At 43.3% G+C, this 22,453-nt stretch overlaps 1 protein-coding gene across 1 annotated transcript in view; it reads right to left on the minus strand.

Moving 5' to 3' along the window:
• Positions 1 to 22,453, minus strand: part of DPYSL5 (dihydropyrimidinase like 5) — an 81,364-nt gene that overhangs the window by 47,339 nt on the left and 11,572 nt on the right. The window contains exon 2 of the mRNA XM_019642028.1: positions 1,921 to 2,185. Within this exon, the coding sequence (XP_019497573.1) occupies positions 1,921 to 2,181 (261 nt within the window). The 5' untranslated portion in view covers positions 2,182 to 2,185. The remainder of the gene's footprint in view (positions 1 to 1,920; positions 2,186 to 22,453) is intronic.

Here is a 22,453-nt window from a genome sequence, read left to right on the forward strand (position 1 = left end):
ACTTCTACACTTTAAATAGGTGAATTGGTGAATCGTATGGTGTGTGAATTATATCTCAATTAAGCTGTTATTTTTAAAAGACTGTGGTATTACAAGTCAGGACAGGGGTTATCGTTGGTGAGGAGCAGTGACTGGGAGGGGGCCCAAGGAAGGACTTTCAGTGCTGGCAATGTTTGGCTTCTTGACTTGGGTGCTGGTCACAAGAGTGTGCTCAGCTGTGACAATTCTGTGTACTTATAATGTGTGCGCTTCTCAGTATGTATGCTACAGACTTCCATAAAAATAACAACAATAACCACCAACAACACAGGCCTGGCTTGGCCTGGCTCAATCGCATGGCGATGGTGAACTGGAGATGCTCACTCCCTTCAGAAAGTCCCAACTGCCACTGGGGTACCTGCAAGAGGACCCTGCAAGTTTGTGAGGGTGGGGCCCCCTATTTCCTCAGTGGAGCACCACCTGCAGGGCCCAGGAAAATTCTCAGAGGAGAGCGTAGGGAGGGTCTGCCTACCTCCTCTCCTCCCTGGGCATGGCTAGAGTGGGCAGGTGTGGCAGCAGATGCCAGAAAGTGAGACCTGGGAGCACCCTTGCGTCAGCATAGCCTTCCAGGGGCCTGGTCTGCTGCTCCTGGATTGGGGAGGGGGCATATCCTCATGGAGACCTTAAGGGGCCATCTGCCTGAGGCGGGCCAGCCCCTGCCTGTCCCGGCAGCCCCAGCCAGGCTCTTCAGGGAGGGTTTGGGGAGCCTCATCAGTGGCTGCCTAGTGGCAGGAGCACTTGAGCCCCAGGAAGATGGATCTCATGGGCAGAACCCTAAGCATGAGAGAGGGGCTCCCTGAGAACTACAGGCAGAAGAGGGGTGGGATTTTAGGGTGCAGGGTCACTGGGAATTTGAGTTTATGGGCGAAAATAGGACTGCAGCCACGGGGCCAGGAGCTGGAGGGTCCTTTTCACGCAGGCCAAGTCCTTTGTAAATCAGACGGGAGAAGGAGCTGCGGCCAGGCCCAGGGGCTTGCGGCCCTTGAGATTCTGATTGGATTCCGCATTTAAAAAATCTTCATAGGTGGCTCTGATGCATAGCTGGGTATAGAGACCCACGTGGATAAGCGTCATTTTCTCACAGGCTGGTATCCAGGGACAGGCCAGCATGTGACAGGTAATTACAAGGCAGAAAGGTGACAGCAATGACAGAGGTTCTGGAAGGGTAAAAGAACCCACTTGTGGCTCCTTTTGCAAAATGTCATTTCCTCCTAATTCATTTGTTTCACAGGCCTGAATGTTTGTATTTTGCATTCAGGAACACACAGTAGCTAGCTGAGGCTTAGCTCAATAACTGTTAAATATTGTCCATAATAACTCCCTCTGAAAGAGGGCTCACTGCCAGCATTTTTCAAGCTGTTTTTAAAAATAATGAATAAGCGAGGAAAGATACTAGGAGATAGCTAGTTATGTCTGTTTCATAATTTCTGCCATGAAAATCATCTAGAAGAAGCATACCTAGTTTTCATAATCTTGGGGGGAATTAATTTAGCTTTTCATAAAGGAGTCCATCAGAACAACTCCCCGCCCCCCCACTACATACAAGCACAATAACAAACACCAGATAACGCTCTTCTTCCTATAGGCCCATATCACGTGACATAAAAATATAAAAATAAAGTCAGTTCCCAGTCTGGGTACATAGATAAGTGATGTGATCAGCAAAATAGGCCTAAATATATCCTTTTGTATAATCATGGAAATCTGTGCTATCTAGCCTGGAATTTCCCATTTTAGTTGCCACACTGGCCCCCTTGAGAGCACCCTTCTCTTTTTTGGCAGTACAGTGGGAGCACCCCATTCACGTAGATCTAATTTGGAGCAGCCCCAGAAACAGAAGAAAGCAAAGCGGAAGGCACTGTCAGCAAACAGGGGCGTTACCTTGGTTCCGTGGTAGAAGTCGTCCACGCACGTGGCATTCATGAAGGTCTGGTGGAAGTGGGTGCTGGTGTCGATGCCTCCAGGGATCACCAGCTTCCCAGTGGCGTCGATCACCTTGGCCCCTCCAGGGATCATGAGCTCACGGCCCACCTGCTGGATGATGCCGTTCTCAATGTAGACATCAGCCTCATGGGTGCAGTCATCATTCACCACCTTGCCTCCCTTGATGAGAATTCGCACGCTGGCAGAATTGGCAAGCATGATCCTATGGAAGGTGAGAGGGGGGCACGGGTCAAGGTCAAAGTCCCTTTTCTGGGTCACCCAGGTCCCACCCCTTCCCATCAGAGCCTAAACTCTGTGGGCAGAGTTCCATGAGCAGGGATGAGGAGGAAGTGTCTCCACAGCCTGAGGACATTGGTCCGACAGTCGGCTGGGGTCACTGACCTCGCAGCAGGACTTACTGGGAATCGTGACACAGTGGCATTCAGGGTGAAACTGGGCCCCAAAGAAACATCGATGTTTACCTTCCTGGAATGCAGTGTGGGTTCTAAAGCCTTTTTATATCTACTGTTTCATTTTATTCCAGAAACAACCTGAGGACTAGCATTTTATGGGTGAGAAGGCTGAAACTGCTAAGGACTTTAAGGCTACCTTAAGTAGCTGAGTCAAACCCAGATGCCATATAGCACAAATGTCCCCAGTACGCCACATGGCCCTGAAGATCTGAGAGGCTCCTGGGCATGTCTCTGTGAGCCGAATTCTCCAAGCCTCACAGCTGTTTAACTCATGTCATTCTTCAGATGGATTCTGCCTCAGTTCACCCTCCTATATTTGCCTCGAAAAGTCCACCATCTCAGCTGGCTGCACATTAATAAGCTCATCTGAGGAGCGCCCCCAAAAGCTCATATTTATTTGGTCCAGATTGGGTCCCCAGAATCCTTATTTTTAAAAGCTAGAGAACGTCCTCAAAGTCACACAACTAGTTTGCAACAGAGTAGGGATGAAAGCCAAACAGTTGTCTTCAGAGCTGTTATGGGCTGAATGTTTGTATCCTCCCAAAATCCAAATGCTAAAGCCCCATCTTCCAGTGTGGCTGTTTTTGGAGATGGGGCCTCTAAAGAAGCCTTTAAGGTTAAGTGAGGTCATAAGGGTGGGGCCCTGATCCCATCGGATTAGTGTCCTCATAAGAAGAGACAGCAGAGAGCTCTCTCTCCCTCCCCCTCCCACCCAGGCGCACCATGTGCATGCACAGAAGAAAGGCCATGTGGGGACATTGAGAGAGGAGACGGCCATCCACCAGCCAGGAAGAGAGGCCTCACCAGGAATGGACCATACTGGCACCCTGATTTGGACTTCCAGCTTTCAGAACTGTGAGAAAATAAATTTCTGTTGTTTAAGCCACCTAGACTGTGGTATTTTATGGCTGCCCAAAGCAGACTAATACAGGAAGCTATACTCTTAGCCACAAGCCATACTGCCAATATGGAAGGACAGTGACCCAACCCTGGATCTTAAGCGGCCTGGTGGAGCCACTTCAATATAAATAATGGCCCAGCCATTAGGCCTGATTCAGCATAATGCCGTCAGCTCCCTCCCAACCAACCCCTCTGGCAGAAGTCCACCTTCAGACTGGGGGCTGCTGGCATCAGAACTGCCTGCAGGCCTTCTGCCTTTTGGGGTTACCAAGGCCTCGGAACACTCCAGGCCTGGACTGGTGTTTGGATAATATAGCACGGTTGCTTAACACACTCCCCGGCCCATGGTGCTTTTGGAGAATTATCTTTTTTAAATGAACATTTGTGTGTACTACAATATTCTGTAACTTGACTCCTGTCCAGTGTCAAGCACTGGAGACAACTCTGAAAAAGACACAGTCCTTGCTCTCAGGAAGCCTCGTTTAGTGGGCGAGAGAGACGCAAATAATTATATTACCCCATGACTAAAGTATAAAGGGGACGGACACTTATTGTCTAAAGACCTTAAAACTAACTGATATTGGTTTAAACTGGGTGTCAAAATACCAGACATCAGAGCTGTGAATGAGTGAGACTAGCTGTTTGGTGATGGTCTTGTTACATCAATAACCTCCCCACACATTTCTACATTTCCAAATTGTCTACATAGACAAAATGCTTAATCCCTCCTGGTCCTGCCTCACTGTTGACAGTTGGCATTCATTACGTTTCTCACTTCCTCCAGTAACCTCATTAGCACCTTATTCCTACAGCTTTCCCTGCTAGTCGTTGCTAAATTAAACAAAGGAAAGATGTTACTGGCATCTTTTTCCACAGCGGGCCTACTGCCTGTGTGTGTCCAAGTGTGTGAACATCACAGAATGGGTAAGTGTGGGGATAATACTCTGGATCTCTTAGGAGAGTCCCCCAAAGGGAAAGGATTTGAGCGCAGTTGCTGAAATACACGCTCTTAAGCACTGTGCATGCCACTGGCTATGACTGTCTTTCCCTCTACTCTGGTTGGGGCAGCATATTCAGAGAACATTCTAGTTAGTGGTCATGGTCTAGAGAGAGAGGGTCAGTGTCAGTTTCACTAATTTATGATGCCTCAAGTCACCCACTCTATTCCAAAACATCATAATTGTAGGACAGAGCCAATATCTGGCCCACTGGCTAACTTCATGCTATGGACTGAAAGTTCATGTCCTCCTCAAATTCATATGTTGAAGCCCTAATCCCAATGTGATGATATTTGGAGAGGAGATCTTTGGGAGATATTTAGGTCATGAGGGTTCCACCTCATAAGTAGGGTTAGTGCCCTTATAAGAGACATGATCTCTCTCTCTCTCTCTCTCTCTCTCTCTCTCTGTGTCTCTCTCTCTCTCGGCCATATGAGGACACAGAGACAAGAGGCTGTCTGCAAGCAAGCAAGAAAGTTTTCACCAAGAACTGAACTGGCTGGCACTCTGACCTTGGACTTCCCAGCCTTCAGAACTGTGAGGAATGAGTTTCTGTTGTTTATGTCACCCAGTTAATGGTATTATTATAGCAGCTCAAGCTGACTAAGATAGCACATTAAACAGAAATGAACATTATAATCAAATCATTAAGTAATGACTGGGCCCTAAAATAAATGTCACCTCCTTTAAAGACTTCTGGCTGTATCACACATTCCCATTTGTTTAACCAAAACCTCTGATCATCCAGCTATTTTGTCTATGTAAATGAAAGACTTCAAACCACATGTCTGTTCTCCCAGGCAGAAATGGAAAATAGGCCAGATGGTTAAATGCCATTAGAAAAAATAAATCAGAGGTATGGAATTCTAGAGTCGCATAGATTCTTTAAGTCTACCTTGACTTACCAACAGTGACCTTGAATTGAAGGGACCCAATCTAAAAATGACAGGGTGGTGTTATGCTGCAAACACAGGGATCTTAAAATTTTTACCATTTCTTCAGGGAAGCAATGATTCTTTCCATAGCAAGATGGTGTATACAGTCAGTATGCCAAGATTTATCGAACTGTACACAGCTTAAATCCCCAATATTCCTGATTCTATGGCTTGGGTTCCTTATGTTCCTGAACCAGTGATAAAGGTTAGAGCTAAGGTGACATGCAAGCAGGGGAAACAGGGACTTCCGGGTGCAGTGGTGGGGATAACGCTATAACCTGGCAGTCTTCCACAAGAAAGCCTCCTCATGTTTAAAATAGTAACAATTATTGCTATCTGTTATCCAATAACTGTCTTGATGGATAACAGAAAATTTCCCACACCACCCACTCTCTGCCTTTTTAACTGCTGCTGAGCAGTTCCAGTGCAGAACGGCACAGGGGGCATCTTGCCGAGTGGAGGGTTAAGGTTATGGCAGCTGCTGCTTCCCGTTCATAAAATGCACACACCTCACACTCCTAGAAGGCGCTCAGTGTTAGTTCTGCCAAGGAAATGACAACCCCAACACTGTGTTTTGGAATTGCCTGCTCTGTCATCACCTTCCACAGTCCCCCTGTGCCTGCAGGGAGGTGCGAGACAAGGAGACAAGGAGAGCCTGCACAGTCTGTCCTGCACAGCTGCCTCCTGCCAGCAGCTCAGCTGGAGGATGCCAGGGGACTTTCGGGACTCAGCACAGACACATGGGGCCAGAAATGGTGCAAAGGGAACACTTCTTGCATAAAGACCTTAAAACTAACCTGAGAGGTATTGGTTCAAGACATTTATTTCCTCTTTTTAACAGGCATTGTGTGATTTTACAGACAATTGATCACTGTGATATCAAGGAACATGCAAAAAAAGAGATACATTGGGGCAGCCGGGTAGCTCAGTTGGTTAGAACACAGTGCTCATGACACCAAGGTTGCCGGTTCCATCCCCACATGGGCCACTGGATTGCACCCTCCACAACTAGATTGAAACAACTACTTGACTTGGAAATGATGGGTCCTGGAAAAACATACTGTTCCCCAATAAAAAAAAGAAATGAAAAGAAAGAAAGAAAGAAATAGAAAGAAAGAAAGAAAGAAAGAAAGAAAGAAAGAAAGAAAGAAAGAAAGAAAGAAAGAAAGAAAAAGAGCTACACAATTGCCGTGTAAAAATGAAGGACCTGTGGCATTTAAGCCAACCCTAAGGGCAGCCAGCGGTGGTAACTGGGAACACACCGAATGGCATGGCTTTTCTCTTGCTACAAGCAGATAACATTTGCTAAGGATCAAAGGGCAATATATGGCTGTGGTTTGGAAAAGAAAATGAAAACATGCAGCTATTTTCTTCTCCTGATCAGCACCTAAGGAAAAAGAAAGAACAAAGGGGGAGGGAACAATGGGAGAGCTGTCCCCACAGCGGGTGGGGGTGCTTGTACTTGCAGTGTCTTGAGGTGACTCTGAAAAGGGAGTCTCTTTGAGTTGCAAAATGAGAAAAAATTAAAGGTCCAACAGAACACAAAAGCCAAAAAGAGAAGTTTGAGGTGAGCAGGAAATAGCTAAGGGTTTAAGTTAATACATTTAATTTTTTAAAAAGTAAATTGTTTTCTTAATAGTAAAGCACTAGACAATCGTAACTAATATTAAGGCACAGTGTAATTTTATAATTAATTCTTAATTGGCTTTATCAACTTTGAATAGATTTAATGATATTTATACCATACATGTAAGGTATAAAGAATAATGACACCAACACCTATGAACTCACCATTGTCATAACCACTGAAGTCGCTGCACCCCTTTCATCCCATCCTACACCCTCCTCCTCAGAGGTAACTACTTCCGCAGTCAATTTTTATGAACAAATGACTAATAACAGTTAGGTGACAAGTAAAAAAACAACAAACAAAAAAAAAGACAAGATCATGGCTGTTCCTGCCTCATCACCACCAGTCATGACTTCACCTGCCCTATGACTGATTTCTTCACCACCTAGTTCTCTGCTTTCCAAGGTAAGCAGGAATCTGAGCCTATCCTATGCTCATAATGAGGGAGTGCGGGCATTTCAACATTACCCAAGTTCCCACTGAACCATTCTGCTGGAATGTTCCACAGGCAGCACACCCAACCTGTCCAAAACCAACGGCACCTTCCCCAGTCACCCATCCAGAAATCTGGGACTCTTTCTGGATTCCTCTCCAACCCGGCCAGTGTCAGCATCCAGGGGGGCTGGTGGAAATGGTGGACCTGATTTTGGTGACCTGGGAGTTTTGTGCAAACTGTTTTGAGGGATTCTGGAAATAGAAGCCAGCCAGCCACGGGGACAGGAACTAGGGAAGGGCCATCGCTCATCAGGGGCTCAGGCATCTCCAAGGACTAGTGGGGACCTGGAGACCAGGGACCCAGACAGGAAGAAGGGCCAGTCAGGCCGAGGGGGAGCACATGAGGGCAGAGGCTAGAGAGGCTGTGGCAGAAGTTACACCCACCCTGAAACACACTGGGTCCTTTCTCTGGTAGCCATGAACTATTTCTGTACCTAACTGGCTAGCCAGGAGGCCTCTAATGTCCCACAGGCTCTGTTTCCATTCACCCAGGGCTAGGCAGGATCAGGCCTATGGGTGGCAGGTGAGGGCTGACCCAAGGGGCTTATAGTTGGGGACCATCTGCACAAGACTATGAAAGACCTGAGTTTAGAATACTGTCACCATCTTTGTCACTGCACAGTAGAGAAGGTAGAATGGGACCCAGTAGGTCAGGAGAAGGCAAGACTATAGGTGACAGCCCAGCCCCAGGGCTACCTCTTCAGGGTGGTAAGAGGAAAGGAGGCCCAGTGTGTCCATGTGATGGGCGTAAACACAGTGCACAAGGGCTTGTTCCGGAGAAAGCGTAAAAACCAAGCTTAGAACAGAGGAGCTGCTACAAGTGACGCCTAGAGGTAGGCCTGGCTTCTGGGCAGGTGTATATAACTCCAGTGGGGCTAGTCCTTAACAGGCTAAGATCAAGTAAGGGATTTTAATCCCGCGGCTTCATCTGACCTAGCCTAGCCCAGTGTGGCTGGGCTTAATGAGCAAACACCATGAGTGCAGGGGCCAAAAGCGAAATTCCAAAGGATTAGCCAGGAGAGGGTGGTAAGAAGTGGAGCTGCAGACCACTTGTTCAGCGAGATTAGCGGTGAGAGAAATAGAGCAGTTGTTGGAAGGCAACACTGAGGGTGAATGAGAGTGTGTGGACAGGCTTCTCTGTGTGTTGGCACAGCCCACGCATGCACAGCCTTTGACATTTGGGCAGCAACCTAGCTCCTTTTAGGTGCCCACTCACTCACTGAGGCCAGGAGGCTTTTCATTTGAGGCTCAGGGAGGCCGAGCACCAGCACAGAGCAGTACATGTGAGCCCAATCTTCCTTCCGTGAGCCCAGCTGCTCCAGGGCCCTGGAAGAAGGGCAGAGGGAGGTGTGCACACACTGAATTCCCGACTCCTGACTGAGGCTTCAGCCAGAGAACACCAGGCCTTTCGTGACCAGTAGAGTTGCCATCGTGGGCCCTGCAGCTCGCCCACTGCCCCGACCCTCTGGAAGATTCCTCAGCCCTGCTGTGCTTTCCATGCTCCTGCCAGCTGTCTCCAGGCTTCAGGAAGAATTCCATCAGCTCCTTTGGAAGGACGGCAGCTGCAGATCAAGTGCCTCCAGTGGCCCACCGAGTGGCTGCTTCCTAGAACACCAGCCAAAGGGCGGAGGGGCCAGCATCCACTGCCAGAAAAGGGGGGACAAGGGCTCTTCTCAGTCTGAGACCTACGTTCTCAGGTTGGGAGGGAGGGATGGAGCAAGTCAAAAGGGGAAAAGGATGAGTTTTCCTAACTGTAAAAGTATCACAAACCTGGGCTACCTGATAAAGTCTAGATTTGAGAGAGAAATTGAGCGGGAAAATAAAACCGCTACTTTTTTCTCCTTTCAATTGAAAATCAGTGTGAACTACAGCCACATACAACATCTCGAAAACAATAATTGAGGGAAAGAAGCAAGACAAAGTAGTAAATACGGAATGATTCATTCATATGACATTTAAAGCCAGGCAGTAGAGAATTATAGTGTTTAGGCATACAGAGGTAGACCCATGAAGGAAAACCAAGAGAATGATTATTAGAAAAGTAGGATATGGTAATCTCTGGGGGCACGGAGGGGCTGAGTCTCAGGAGGCGCACATGGTGGAGGAAGCTTCTTGAAAGCTGCAAACACTCGAGGCCTATACCTAAGGAAAAGGTACACAGGTGTTTGCTGCAAATTATTCTTTAAACTGGATGTATATATTTTTTGCAATTTTCTGTATGTATGTCATACAACATTTAAAAATAAAAAAACAGAACTGCAAGACAGTATACAAAAGAAATGATATGTCAAATATTATTACAGCCATGTAAATGCATGCACACAAAACACAGACCAGAGGAAAATAAATGAGGTTTGTGTTACAGGATTATAGGTAGCTTACTCCCTCTAATTTTTCAAACTTTTCATATATGTTGATTTTATAATGAAAAATAAAAATGGTGATTTAAAACCACATACATACGTTTATATTGTTTGAAAAAAAAATTGAAATAAGATGAAAAAAAATGTCCCCTCTTATTTTTAGGAAGTCTTGCCTTCCTTCATCTTGCCACCTTCTGGAAGATTTCCTATAAGGACTGGGCTTTAGGACAAACCAGCCTCCTTCCTTCTCTCAACTCAAATAGATTTCAGAAGAGCACAGATATTTTTCTCTGTGATGTAAGACTCCTTCAAAGAGGTACCAGATATTTCATCTTGTGTTAAAATGTGCCTCCTGCTCTCTCTCCCAAATTCAATGCTTTCACCTGCCATTGACTTTTTATACCAATAATGCTTCTGCCCAATTAGTGACATACCCCCTCCTGTGGCTGCTTCTGCCAGCTGCGTCATGGACCTGACTCATCTCCATCACTGAGGCAAACAAGCGTTTTTACAATCCAGAATTCCTGGAGCCTGAGAAGCAAATCTCATCAGTGTCTGTGGGAATACATTACTAGTGGAACCCAATTTGGGGGAGACGGTCAATAAGGTAGGTGAGCCACTGTGGGCTTGATTGTCTCCTTGCCAGGGACAAACTCACACAGGTGAGACAGCGGGCTCACCTGTGGGAAGCCCTGTGCCCACCAGGAGTGGCAGGCCAGGCGGGTACTCTCAGCAGGCTTAAAGAAAGGACTATGGGTGGAAATGACCAACTGCCCTTGACCGGGGCAGGGATGCCACTAGCCTGATGGTATCTGCATTTCTGAGGCCTGTTTTAGAGAGCAGTGAATGGGAATGGGTGGGGGGTGCAAACGATGCAAGTAGGGTATGAGGAGGAAATGGAGTGGGCAATGGGGTAAGGCAGCCCCACAGGCACTGAACCTGGCTTTGCCCCTCTAGTTGTGTGACTGTGGGCACAGCCTTAACTGCTCCAAGCTCATCTTCTCAGCCGCAAAGTGGGCACCATCAGCATCTCCTCACCATGAAGCTCTTTATGTTTCAGGCTCACACACAATTTCATATAAATCTCACAACAACCTTATGAGGTAATTAGACATTATTATCCCACTGTTATGGCAGAGGAAACTGTGGATTAGAATCCATTCCTGTTAGACTGGAACTCCTTGAGAGCCAAGCCTCGGCCTTACTTCATCCTTCTAAGGGTTTGGTGCTCAGAGGGGACTCCTTAAATGTTGGTTGAAGGAAGGCAGGAGGATAGATCACATGAGATAGTGGTGTGAAAGCACTTTGCCTGTACCAAGAAGTGTCAGCCACAGTAACAGGCTATTAGTGATGGGGAGGAAGGCTTCTCAAAAGAGTTCTGTGCTGGTGGTGAGGGTGCTTGGTGCAGAGCCTGGGGCAGAGGAAAAAGGAGGCATTCTCTGGGATGAAAAAAAGACAAGAGGCAGAGATAAGCAAGTATGGGCTGTGAATGGCAAGCCGACTAATGGCCTTGGGGCTGAGAGATTAGACTGAGATGAAGAAGCAGCTTGGAGAGCCAGGGTGTGAGGTCAAGCAGTGCAGAGCAAGAGGCTCAGGCTTCTGAATGAGACACGTGGGGCACCGTGGAGCATGAAGAGTGGGATCCTGAGTATGGTCAGGGTGTGAAACATGATGTGGGGGCTGGTCTTCCCGCTTCTTTACCTGGCACAGGTCGACTGGAGGCCGGGAGAGCAGAGACTGCAGTAAGTAACCCAGGCATAAGGATGTATTAGGTTAATTAGATGGTAACCATGGAAGAGAAAAGGCAGGAGCAGAGCTGGGCACAGAGAGAATGCTGGAATTTCTCTGGAGGAAAAGGCAAACAGACTGGGGACAACAGTAAGATGGCAGCATGGGCAAACAGGGCAGAGAGGAGAGCTGGTGTGGGCAGATGGAGACCAGCGGGTCAGGGCACGCCTGCGGTCTGTGGAGATCCAATAATGGAACTGATTTCGGCTTCTCTCCAGGAATCCTTTGGATCACTTAGAAGATGGTAACTGACCCAATCACCCAAGGTAAGGACCAGCAACACTTACTGAGTGCTACTATGTGTCAGGGGCCGTGAAGGCTCTTAACACATGGCATTTAATTGAAACCACTGCACAATTGCCCTTGGAGGTGGTGATATGCTACCTCCACTTGACCGATGGAGGTGATGACTATCCAAGATCATACAGCTTTATGGAAAGGAATAGAAATAATTCTAAACACCAAATAATACCAGGATAACAAGGTCTGGACCATGCTAATGGGCTAATAGTTTGATTTACTCATGTGCTGAATATGTAGGAGACATTTCAAACAAAATACTCAAGTACTGTCCATTCTACCTGCTAAATCTGTTTCTTATCTGTCCCCTTTTCTCCAAAGCACAGCCTCTGTTTAGGCCCTTATCACCTACCCCGACTATGACATCACTATTACTTGGCTACTCTAACTAGTCTCCAGGCCTCTACACTGTTAGCATACTGAGCTTGCTAAGGTGCAAATCAGATCCAGAGGCGAGTTTAGCACCTACTACACTAAGTGCCAGAAGCTGCACCAAACCCCCAGGAGCTCACAAGATTGAAGTGGAAAGAAATGCAAAAACAAAAATTTCAATATGAATGAAGAGAAGGGTTGTGTCAGTACCAGGAGAGGTGGGGAGCACTTAACACTGACTGAGGTGGAGGACTGCTTCTCAGAGGAAGTACTTTTGAGGTGAATCTTGATGGTTGCTTAGGAGTTCACCAGGGGTGGGGGAGGAGCCAAACAAGGGCATTCCAGACAGAAGCCAGCAGTGTGATCTAGCTCAGCCCACTCATGGAGGCTGGTGTATTGGATGTATGAGGCTGGAGACTAGACAGGAGCCAAATCACCCAAGGTCTGGTGGGACATTCCAAGAGTGTGGACCAGGAGCTGAGTGTAGTGGGAAGGCTTGCTGGTATGACATGCAAAGAGGTAACCTCATTAGATTTGCATTTTAGGTCAAAAATAAAAGGATGAGAAGAAAACACAGAAAGATACGTTAATAAATTTTGGATGGGTTAAGCTTTTCTTGGCATAATCCAAAGCCAGAAATCATAAAAGACTGATTTAGATGTGACTACATAACAATGAAAAACTGTGAAATAGCGAAAGATCCCACAAACTACTTTTAAAAAAGCCAAGTAAAAATAGGTTATGACATGTTTGCAACATATAACCAAGGATTAATATCTGTAATATGCAACAGCACTTATAAATCTTAAAAGAAAGACACAGAAATACTTCAGCAGAAAAAAAAAAGCTAAAGGATATGAATAGGCAACCCACAGAGCTGGGGTTGGGGGGGGGAGCATAAATAGCTAAGAAGCAAATGAAAAGAGGTTCATCTTTATTGATGCAAAAGAAAACAATGAGATTATATTTTTCACCTATCATAATGGCACAGACAAAAGGGAACAATGCCCAGAGCAAGTGAGAAAAGCATGCACTCTCATACACTGTTAGCAGGAGTTCAAATTGGTACATTACCAGAAGGAAATCTGAAAACCTATATGAAAATTTAAAATGTGCATTCATATCTAAGAGTTTCTCCTAAGGAAATAATTGGACCATTGCACAAAAATGTACTATGAGGGTCTCTCGTTGCATTATTGTTTATAACAGCAAATATTTTGAGAACAAGCTTAAGGTCTCTCAATATGAGGACTGGTTACATAAATCATGGTATATTCACATAATAGAAGGCTATACAGCCACTAAGGAGGATCGCGTAGCTCTCTAAGTACTGACAGGGGAGGTTATGCATAATCCAGTCAGAAGTGAAAAAAGTAGTTTACAGAACAACACCCATGGTATGTGTATCTACTTGTATATTTATATATATTCATATAGATGTAAAACTCACTTAAATATAAGTAAGCTTTTTGCATAAAACACTGGGAAGGCTAGTCACTAAACTCTTAACTGCAGTTGTCTCAGAAAGGGCATCACAGCAAGACTCAATCTCTCTGTATTATTTAACTGTAAAAATATTTTTATAATAAACCGGCTGTGGTGTTTATTAATAAACAATAGCCCCAGTCAGGGGCAGCAGCAGGGAAACAGACTCAGGAAATCTGTGCCAGGGCACGCGATCCAGCAAGTTAACATCTCCACCACTAATCTGTACATCTAATGGCCAATTGGCTCTCTCTACTTTAATGTCTCACTGGCCCTTTCCAACTCATCACATCTAAAACTAAACCCATTATGTTCTGTCTCCACCTGGCTCCTCTTCCAGTGTCCTCCATCTCAGCAAGCCAGCACCAGGGGCATCACCAGGAGAGCACACGACAGGGCCATCTCCATAGGCAACAGCGTTGGATCCCTTCCTCCAGTCTGCTCACTGGGGCCCCAGACCAAGTAACACCTTCTCAAATGGTTGCAAAATATGAGCAGAACACCCCCTTTCAACCCAGCCCATCTGGCTGCTGCTTTCCTCGAATGAATGGTTGGAGTGATGGAGCAATTGATTGTTTGGGATTTAAAGGCTTTTACTGGCAGTTCAGTCTGAAAAAAGTGGAGATACCTTCATTCACTTAAACACAAAAAGGTAATGAGCCTTTCCTTGGAGGCTGGGCTGTGGAGCACCTGCTGAGTAACTGCCAACAAAAGAGATGCGTAAGCTCACCTCTCTTGAAAACAAGTAAATGGGAGTAATGGGGAGTCTGGTTGTCTGCCCTTCTAATTCATCCTGAATGCCAGCATTCCCCTCTTCACCTGCTCCTGCTAGAAGAGAGGTGGAGTTGGAACTGATGACAGACACCTAATTGCTTTTATAAATACAATTTATTCCCTTCTACTTCCCAGAAGGGCTGGCCAGATTCCCTGCGTTCCCAGTCCCTGGCAACCTCCTCCTCACTCCCAGCCCAGGCCAAGGACTGATTCCTGAAGGCAAGTCTAAAGACTCGAGTCCACCACGCAGAGACTCCAGGTCAGAACTGCTGTGGGACAAGCCCTGGCTGTGCTCCAACTCTTCTGCTGCTTCAGGTCAGACCCCAGACTCACATCAGGTACCTGGTTCTCTGTACCCAACACCTGTTTGGTAAAGGGCCTGCTATCTGCCTCATTCCCAGTAGGCTGGCACATCTTTCCTTATTGTTGCCTATTGCCTTCTCCTTGGAGTCGTCCAGCCTTACCTATCTGTGTCTGAGGCCCCCCTTCACCTGTTGGCACTCTCCTGATACCAACTGCCTCCTCTTACCACCCGTGCATGTACTCCTGTCACTGTTTGCTGCCAAATGCCTGCCTGGGTTCCCTGCCCGCTGTGGTCTCTGCTGTCACGGGTGTTTTGCCGAGTGGACTAGTTGTCCCCTCATCTCACCCGTGCCAGTCCTAGCCCTTCCCAATCTGCCTGATTTTGTTGCAGTTCATTGTGACCCATTGCATTTCTGAGAACCGGCAGAATGAGGCAACTTACAAGATTAAAATGAATTTATCTCATAATGGCATCAAAAAGATGAGTAACTTAACAAAATGTGCAAAATCTATACAATAAAAACTGCACAACATTGTTGAGAGAAATCAATACATAAATATACTATGTTCATGGATTGAAAGACAGCGTTGTTAAGATGTCAACTTTCCCCAATATGATCTGGAGATTCAATACAACCTCACTCAAAACCCAAATAAAGGTTTTTTGTAGATATTGGCAAGCTGATTCAAATTGATATAAAAATGCTTAGGACCTAAAACAGGCAAACCATTTTGCAAAAGAACAAAACTGGAAGACTTACACTACCTGATTTCAAGATTTACTATAAAGCTACAGTCATCAAGATGGTGTGGTACAGGTTTAAGAATAGATAAATACATGGATGGTACGATAGAGAGTCCAGAAGTAGACTTACATATTATATATGGTCAACTGATTTTTGAAAATGGTGCTAAAGTAATTCAATGGAGGAAAGGGTAATCTTTTCAACAAATGATGCTAAGCAAATGGACATCCACCTGGGGGAGGGGAGGGAACTGAACTCAAAACAAGTAATAGTCCTAAATCATAAATTTTAAACTATAAACTTCTAGAAGAAAACATAGGAGAACATCTTTAGGACCTTGAGTTAGAACAAGAGAACCAAGAACCCTAAAAGATAAAACTGATAAATAGAACTTTATCAAAATTTAAAACTTTTGCTCTTCAAAAGATACTATTAAGAAAATGAAAAGGCAAGCCATAGAATGTGACAAACTATTTGCAAAACATATTCGCAAGACATATTCTCTTTATATCTAAAATATAAAGAGAACTCTTATAACTCAATAAGACAACGCAATAAAAAATGAGCAAAAGATTTGAAAAGGCACTTCACAAAGAAGATTCAAATAGCAAGTAAGCACACGAAAAGATATTCACCATCACTGATTATCAGGGAAGTGCAAATTAAATCCATAATGAAATATCGTTGTCCATTAGAAATATGAAATATGCTCATTAAAATGGCTAAACTTAAAAAGACTAATAATAATATCAAGGTTAACGTGGATGTGGAACAACTGGAATTCTTATGCATTGTTGGTGGGAATGTAAGATGGTGCAACCACTTTGGAAAATATTTTGGCAATTTCTGTAACATTAAACATACACTTATCAAACTACTCAGTAGTCCTACTCTGTAGATATTTGCCAGAGAAATAAAAATATGTGCACACAAAGACTTATACTGGTAGTAACTTTTTTCATAATAGCCCCAAACTGAAAACAACCCAAGTATCTATCAAGAGGTGAAGGGATAAACAAATTGTTAATACAGTACTAATTCCAAATAAACAAGGGAATAATACTCAGTAATAAAAAGCAAATAACTCAAAGAATGAGAGAAAATTTTGCAAATGTATATCTGATAAGAAACGTATATATAAAAAAACTCCTATAACTAAATAATAAAAAGACATATAACCCAATTTAAAAATGGGCAAAGGATCTGAATAGACATTTTTCCAAAGATATACAAATGGCCAATAAGCACATGAAAAGATGCTCAACATCATTAGCAATCGGAAATGCAAATTAAAACTATTGTATAATGAGATACCACTTCACACCCACTAGGATGGTTATAACAGATAATAACAAGTGCTGGCAAGGATGTGGAGAGAAATTAGAACCCTCACATGCTGCTAGTGGAAAAGTAAAATGATGCAACTGCTTCAGAAAACACTGACAAGTCCTCAAAAAGTTATAGAATTACCATATGACCCAGAAATTCCACTCTTAAGTATATACCCAAGAGAAATGAAAACGTATATCCACGTAAAAACGTACACATGAATGCTGGTAGCAGCATTATTTGTAACAGCCAAAAAGTGGAAACAAGCCAAATGTGCATCAACTGGGGAATGGATAAAAAACAGGGCATATCCATACAACGGAATATTATTCATTAATAAAAAGCACCAATTCATGCTATAAGCCAGTCACAAAAGACTACATATTGAAATCATTGATAGCTATGGGCTGTACAAAAACAGGCAATGAAGCTGGCTTTGGGCCGTGGGCCATCAGTTGCATGATGGGTCTATAGCTATAGCAGTTTCTCAGTCTTGGCATGACTGAAATTTTTAGCTGGTTAATTCTTGTATGGGACTATCCTGTGCATTTAAGGATGTTTAGCAGTATTCTTGGCCTCTATCCACAAGATGCCAGTTGCACCTGCCCAGTTGTGCCAACAAAAATTGTCTCCAGGCATTGCCATATGTTCCCTGAGGGGTAAACTCGCCCATGGTAGAGAAATATTGATCTATAGTGATAGCAGGTCACTGGCTGGGGAGGAGAGGGGTGGGGCTGAATAGGAAGAGGCACAAGGGGGTAACAGAAATATTCCATATCTAGATTGTGGTGGTGATTACTCAGGTATGTAGTATGTCAAAACTCTGAAACGTACACTGGACATGGACATGGTTGTGTCTATTGTATGTAAATTACACCTCAACAAAGTTGACTTAAAAACAATAAGCATTTTTATTTGGGGCTATTATGAAAAAAGTTACTTAAAAGCATTTGAAAGAGAATTGTTGATGGGAAAGCAAAATAAAAGAGATATAACTTAGTAGGAATTACATTTAGCGCAAAGCTTCCTGGCAGTTCAAGCAGAAGGGGAAATGGTTTGGGAAGGAAAAATTCTTCTTGTTGTTGGATAAAAGAGAGGCTGATTTACCCACCAGGAAAAGCCTCTTGAACCCCAAATAATTCATTGCTCCCCTCAATCTAACCAAACATTCAAAAGAAGGTTTCAGTCAGAATGTTTCACGGAAAGCAGGTCTGCTCTCTAGGTAGATAATTCTAGAAAGACTTTATTGAATTACTTTTTAAGGAAAATATGTAACATGATAGATGTATTTGACTGCAGTTTTGCAGGTGGTGTAGAAATATTTTTTCCAATGACTATTTCTAATACAGAGCAAACATCAATAAAAGGCTGAAGATATACCATTAAATTTTAACTTAGGGGTGACATTTTTGTGTTAAAGTGATATAGTCCAATTATAAATTTACATCTGGTGCTCTAACCTACACTGTAAAGAGAATGCAAATATGTCTTGTACATCCTTTAACTGGTAATGGTAAAGAAGGTGTCTATTTATTACTCCTCTGCTGAGGCCACCCCAACCCCAGCCTTGCCTAAGCCAAATTTATGCTCCCCGATCTCGTCTCCCCTCAGCCTCGTGTTCCAAAATTGAGGAACACCTGTACAGGTGACTTTAGGACATACACGTACTTGGACATAAGTGACATTGACACATAAGTGAGAAGGTGGTTCCTTTTTCAGTTCTCTGTCTATAGTTCTGATGACATCAAAGAAAGCATCTCAGATGCAGGTGTGTACCTTCCAATACCCAGCACTTAAGAGCAAGGTCTAGCGTGTCATTGGAATCGAATACCATCGATTGGCTTTCATTGTATTTATTTTTCTAGTTATTTTACTTACGGCAAATGTTTCCATTTAGGGTACTGATGTGATGTTCTTTCAAAACTTTAAGTAAAAAAGGCAAACCTATTTAAAGAAAAATTATTAAACATCAATCACATAGATGGTATTTTAATATGAAAAATGGGCGGAAGGTATATGCAAATGACTCAGGCAGAAAATACTCTCAACCAGGAGTCACCAAACTTTCTGAAAACGTTTTATGGTTTGTGGACCACATTCAGACTGACACATATTCTTTTTTCTTTTAAGTAATCCTTTTAAAATTGCAAACGCCATTCTTTGCTCAACAGGCCTGACAAAAACTCCCCTGGTGGTGGTCTGCCGACCCATACTCTAGGAGCTGGGCTGTGTTATGAGGAGGCCACTAGTCACGTGTGGCTACTGAGCCCTTGAAACGTGGCTAGTATGACTGAGGAACTGAAATTTTAATTGTCTTTCTTTTTAAGTGACTAAGGCACTACCCAGTGCAGGTCCTGCCAATGATTAAGGAAATGTATAAGTATATCAAGACAACCATCAGTAGAAAGATAACTGCATCTCAACCTTCTTTTGACTTCCCCTGCCTCTCCCAGTTCATCAAGAGTTGTGAATAAATTACATTTTGATGGCAAGTCATAGTCATTATCATCAGGAATAAAGCAGGGATGCCTTCTCTGATCACACTTATTAAACAATGTTTTCGATTTCCTAAAAAATGCAATACGATAAGAAAATTAAACCCTCAAGATAAACATGGAAAAAAACTGAGAAATCGTATTATGATTACACACCTAGAAAACCTAAGAAAATTGGTAAGATAGCAGATTATAAGATAAATATAATAAAAATCAATGTATTGTTTTTTTTCTGTGCTAGCAGCCAACCAGCTAGAAATAGAAAAAGATGTTTGTTTACAATAATGAAGAACACTGGAAAACACTTAAGCACAAAGAATAAAACATGAAGAATGACCCAGAAAAGGCAAATCTAAAGTATTTTCTCGATTTTTATCTTTTTTGTTTAGTGACTGCCCAGGGCTGGGGGTGAGAATGGGAGTACTGCAACTGGGATTCAATTTTCTTTTGGGGTGATAAAAATTTTATAAAATTAAATTGCATGATGGTTGTACAACTCTTTATACCAGGGGTGCCAAAAAAATGTATACACGTAACTTGTATTCATCTTTTGTTATTGGTATATATTGAGTATTACAATTTTAATTCAGTTTTTTTCTTTCTTAAAATATGTATTATATACTAATAATCAGTGAATTGTACACTTAAAATGGGTGAATTTTATTGTATGTAAATTATATCTCAATATAGCTACACACACACACACACACACACACACACACTCCTAAGAAAGGCACAGATTCCTGTAGAATGTCTCAAAGTACATAAAATAAGATCTAAACAAAATGAAACAAACACATTCTTAGATGGGAAAAGCTAATATTGAAAACTGTCAATTCTCCTCCACACTAATACATAAATGAATGCAATTCTTATTAAATTCCTAACGGGTTTATTTTGAAATGGATAATTACGGAACTGAGAAGAGTCAAGAAAATTATGAAAAGGGATGCTGTGGAGCAGGTAAATGACTTAGGAATATTAAAAGATGCTCTATGAGATTACTGTAATTAAAACTATGGTATCAGCGTATGATGAGACAAATAGAGGAGGGCAGCAGAATAAGGTGCTTGGCAGCAGATTTCAACTAAAGCCAACAAAAGTGATGTTTCAATTCAGCAGAGGGAAAGTGATGTACTTAATGGATGAGGCTGGCATCATTGGCTATTTGTATGGAAGAAAATTAAGTCGGCTCCCTACCTGATAGCATATACCAAAATCTGTAATCTATCTGGAATTTATTTAAATATAAAACACAAAATAATAAAAATATTAGAAGGAAGCCCAGGAAACATGTACAACCTAGGAATAGGGGAACCTTTTAGCTCAGTGTGGAAACCCAGAAGCCATGAAAAAAGTCACATTTCTGACTTTATAAAAATTTTTAAAGGGTGGCCGGTAGGCTCAGTTGGTTAGAGTGCAGTGCTCGTAACACCAAGGTTGCCGGTTCGATTCCCAAATGGGCCATTGAGCTGTACCCTCCACAACTAGATTGAAACAACTACTTGACTTGGAGCTGATGGGTCCTGGAAAAGCACACTATTCCCCAATAAAATTTCTTTAAAAAAATTTTTTTAAATTTGGTAAATGATATCACAGAAATAAGTCAATCAATAAACAATAAGTAGGCTGGCAAGACAAATGCAATGCATATGAGAACTATGAGCTCTTACAAATTAATAGGAAAAATATACCCACGAGAAAGACAGGCACAGGATATCAATAAGTGACACATAGAAGAGCAAATCTATGTGACTAACAGCATATGAAAAGATGTTCAACCTCTCAAGCAATCAAGGAGACACAAATGAAAGTCACAAGAAGGATGCATCATTTCACATCCATCTGACTGGCAAAAATTCCAGGGTGATACCTGACATTGGCAGGACTTTGGGGAAGAGGGGTGCAGTTTGGGAGTGGTTGTGAGGGTGATACTGATAGAAATGTGAATTATTACATGCTTTTGGAAAACAGCCTGAAAAGACTTCTATTAAAATTTTTAAAAGATCTCTGAGTCATCGACTCCATTCCTAGAACTCCATCCATAGAAAGGTGAAGGGGAGAGGTCCATTGTACAGAGAGGTCCACTGCAGCACTGCTGGCAGGGCAAAAACCAAGAAATTGGAAACAAATCGCATGCCCATCTACGGGGAGTGGTGGAAAATCCTGCGGCGTTATCTAAAGGAAAACTGTTTCTGTAATCACAACACTCTGACACGAAATTCTGGGAGTTAGCACAGAACCCCCCACTAGGCTAGAGGCTCAGTCCCACAGGACTGCTCTCATTGCAAATGCCAGTCCCATGTCCCAGGTTGTCACCTGTACTTCCTACCAACCGACTATAAATTAGGGCTTCTTATGACCCCTCTCCTCGAGTTTGATAATTTGCTAGAATGGCTCACAAAGCTCAGAGAAACACTTTACTTACTGTTACTGGATACAACTAAAGAACAGCCAAATGGAAGAGATGCACAGGGCAAGGTATGGGGAATGGATGTGGAGCTACCATACCATCACTGGGTGCACTACCCTCCCAGCACCTCCATGTGTTCACCAACCTAGAAGCTCTCCAAATTCCTTGGGGTTTTTATGGAGATTCCATTACACAGGCATGATTGATTGAATGACTGGCCATTGGTGATTAACTCAATCTCCACCCACTTTCCCCTCCCTAGAGATGGGGTCAGGGATGGGAGTAGGGCTGAAAGTTCCAACCTTCTAATCACCCAGTTGGTTCCCTTGGCAACCAGCTCCCATTCAGAGTAAAAAAGATGCTCCTCTTACTTTAATCATTCAGGAAATTCTAGAGTTTTAGGGGCTCTCTGCCAGGGGATAAAGATCAAATACATATTTCTTATTATATACCTTATTATCCATGCCATAGGATATCACACAATTTTTAAAAAGTTAGACCTATACCAATTGGCTTAAAGCTTCTTCCAAGATGTAATAAGAAAGATGAGTTGTAGAGGTGATATATTTTACCAAAATGGAAATCCAATACATGTATCCATGATATCTACACGTAGACATAGCCATAATAAGATCCCATTCTGGTAAAATGAACAAGGGCAAAAAGTATCTATGTACATATATTTATACACA

This window comes from Hipposideros armiger, unplaced genomic scaffold, assembly GCF_001890085.2.
Source record: "Hipposideros armiger isolate ML-2016 unplaced genomic scaffold, ASM189008v1 scaffold_0, whole genome shotgun sequence".
NCBI lineage: Eukaryota > Metazoa > Chordata > Mammalia > Chiroptera > Hipposideridae > Hipposideros > Hipposideros armiger.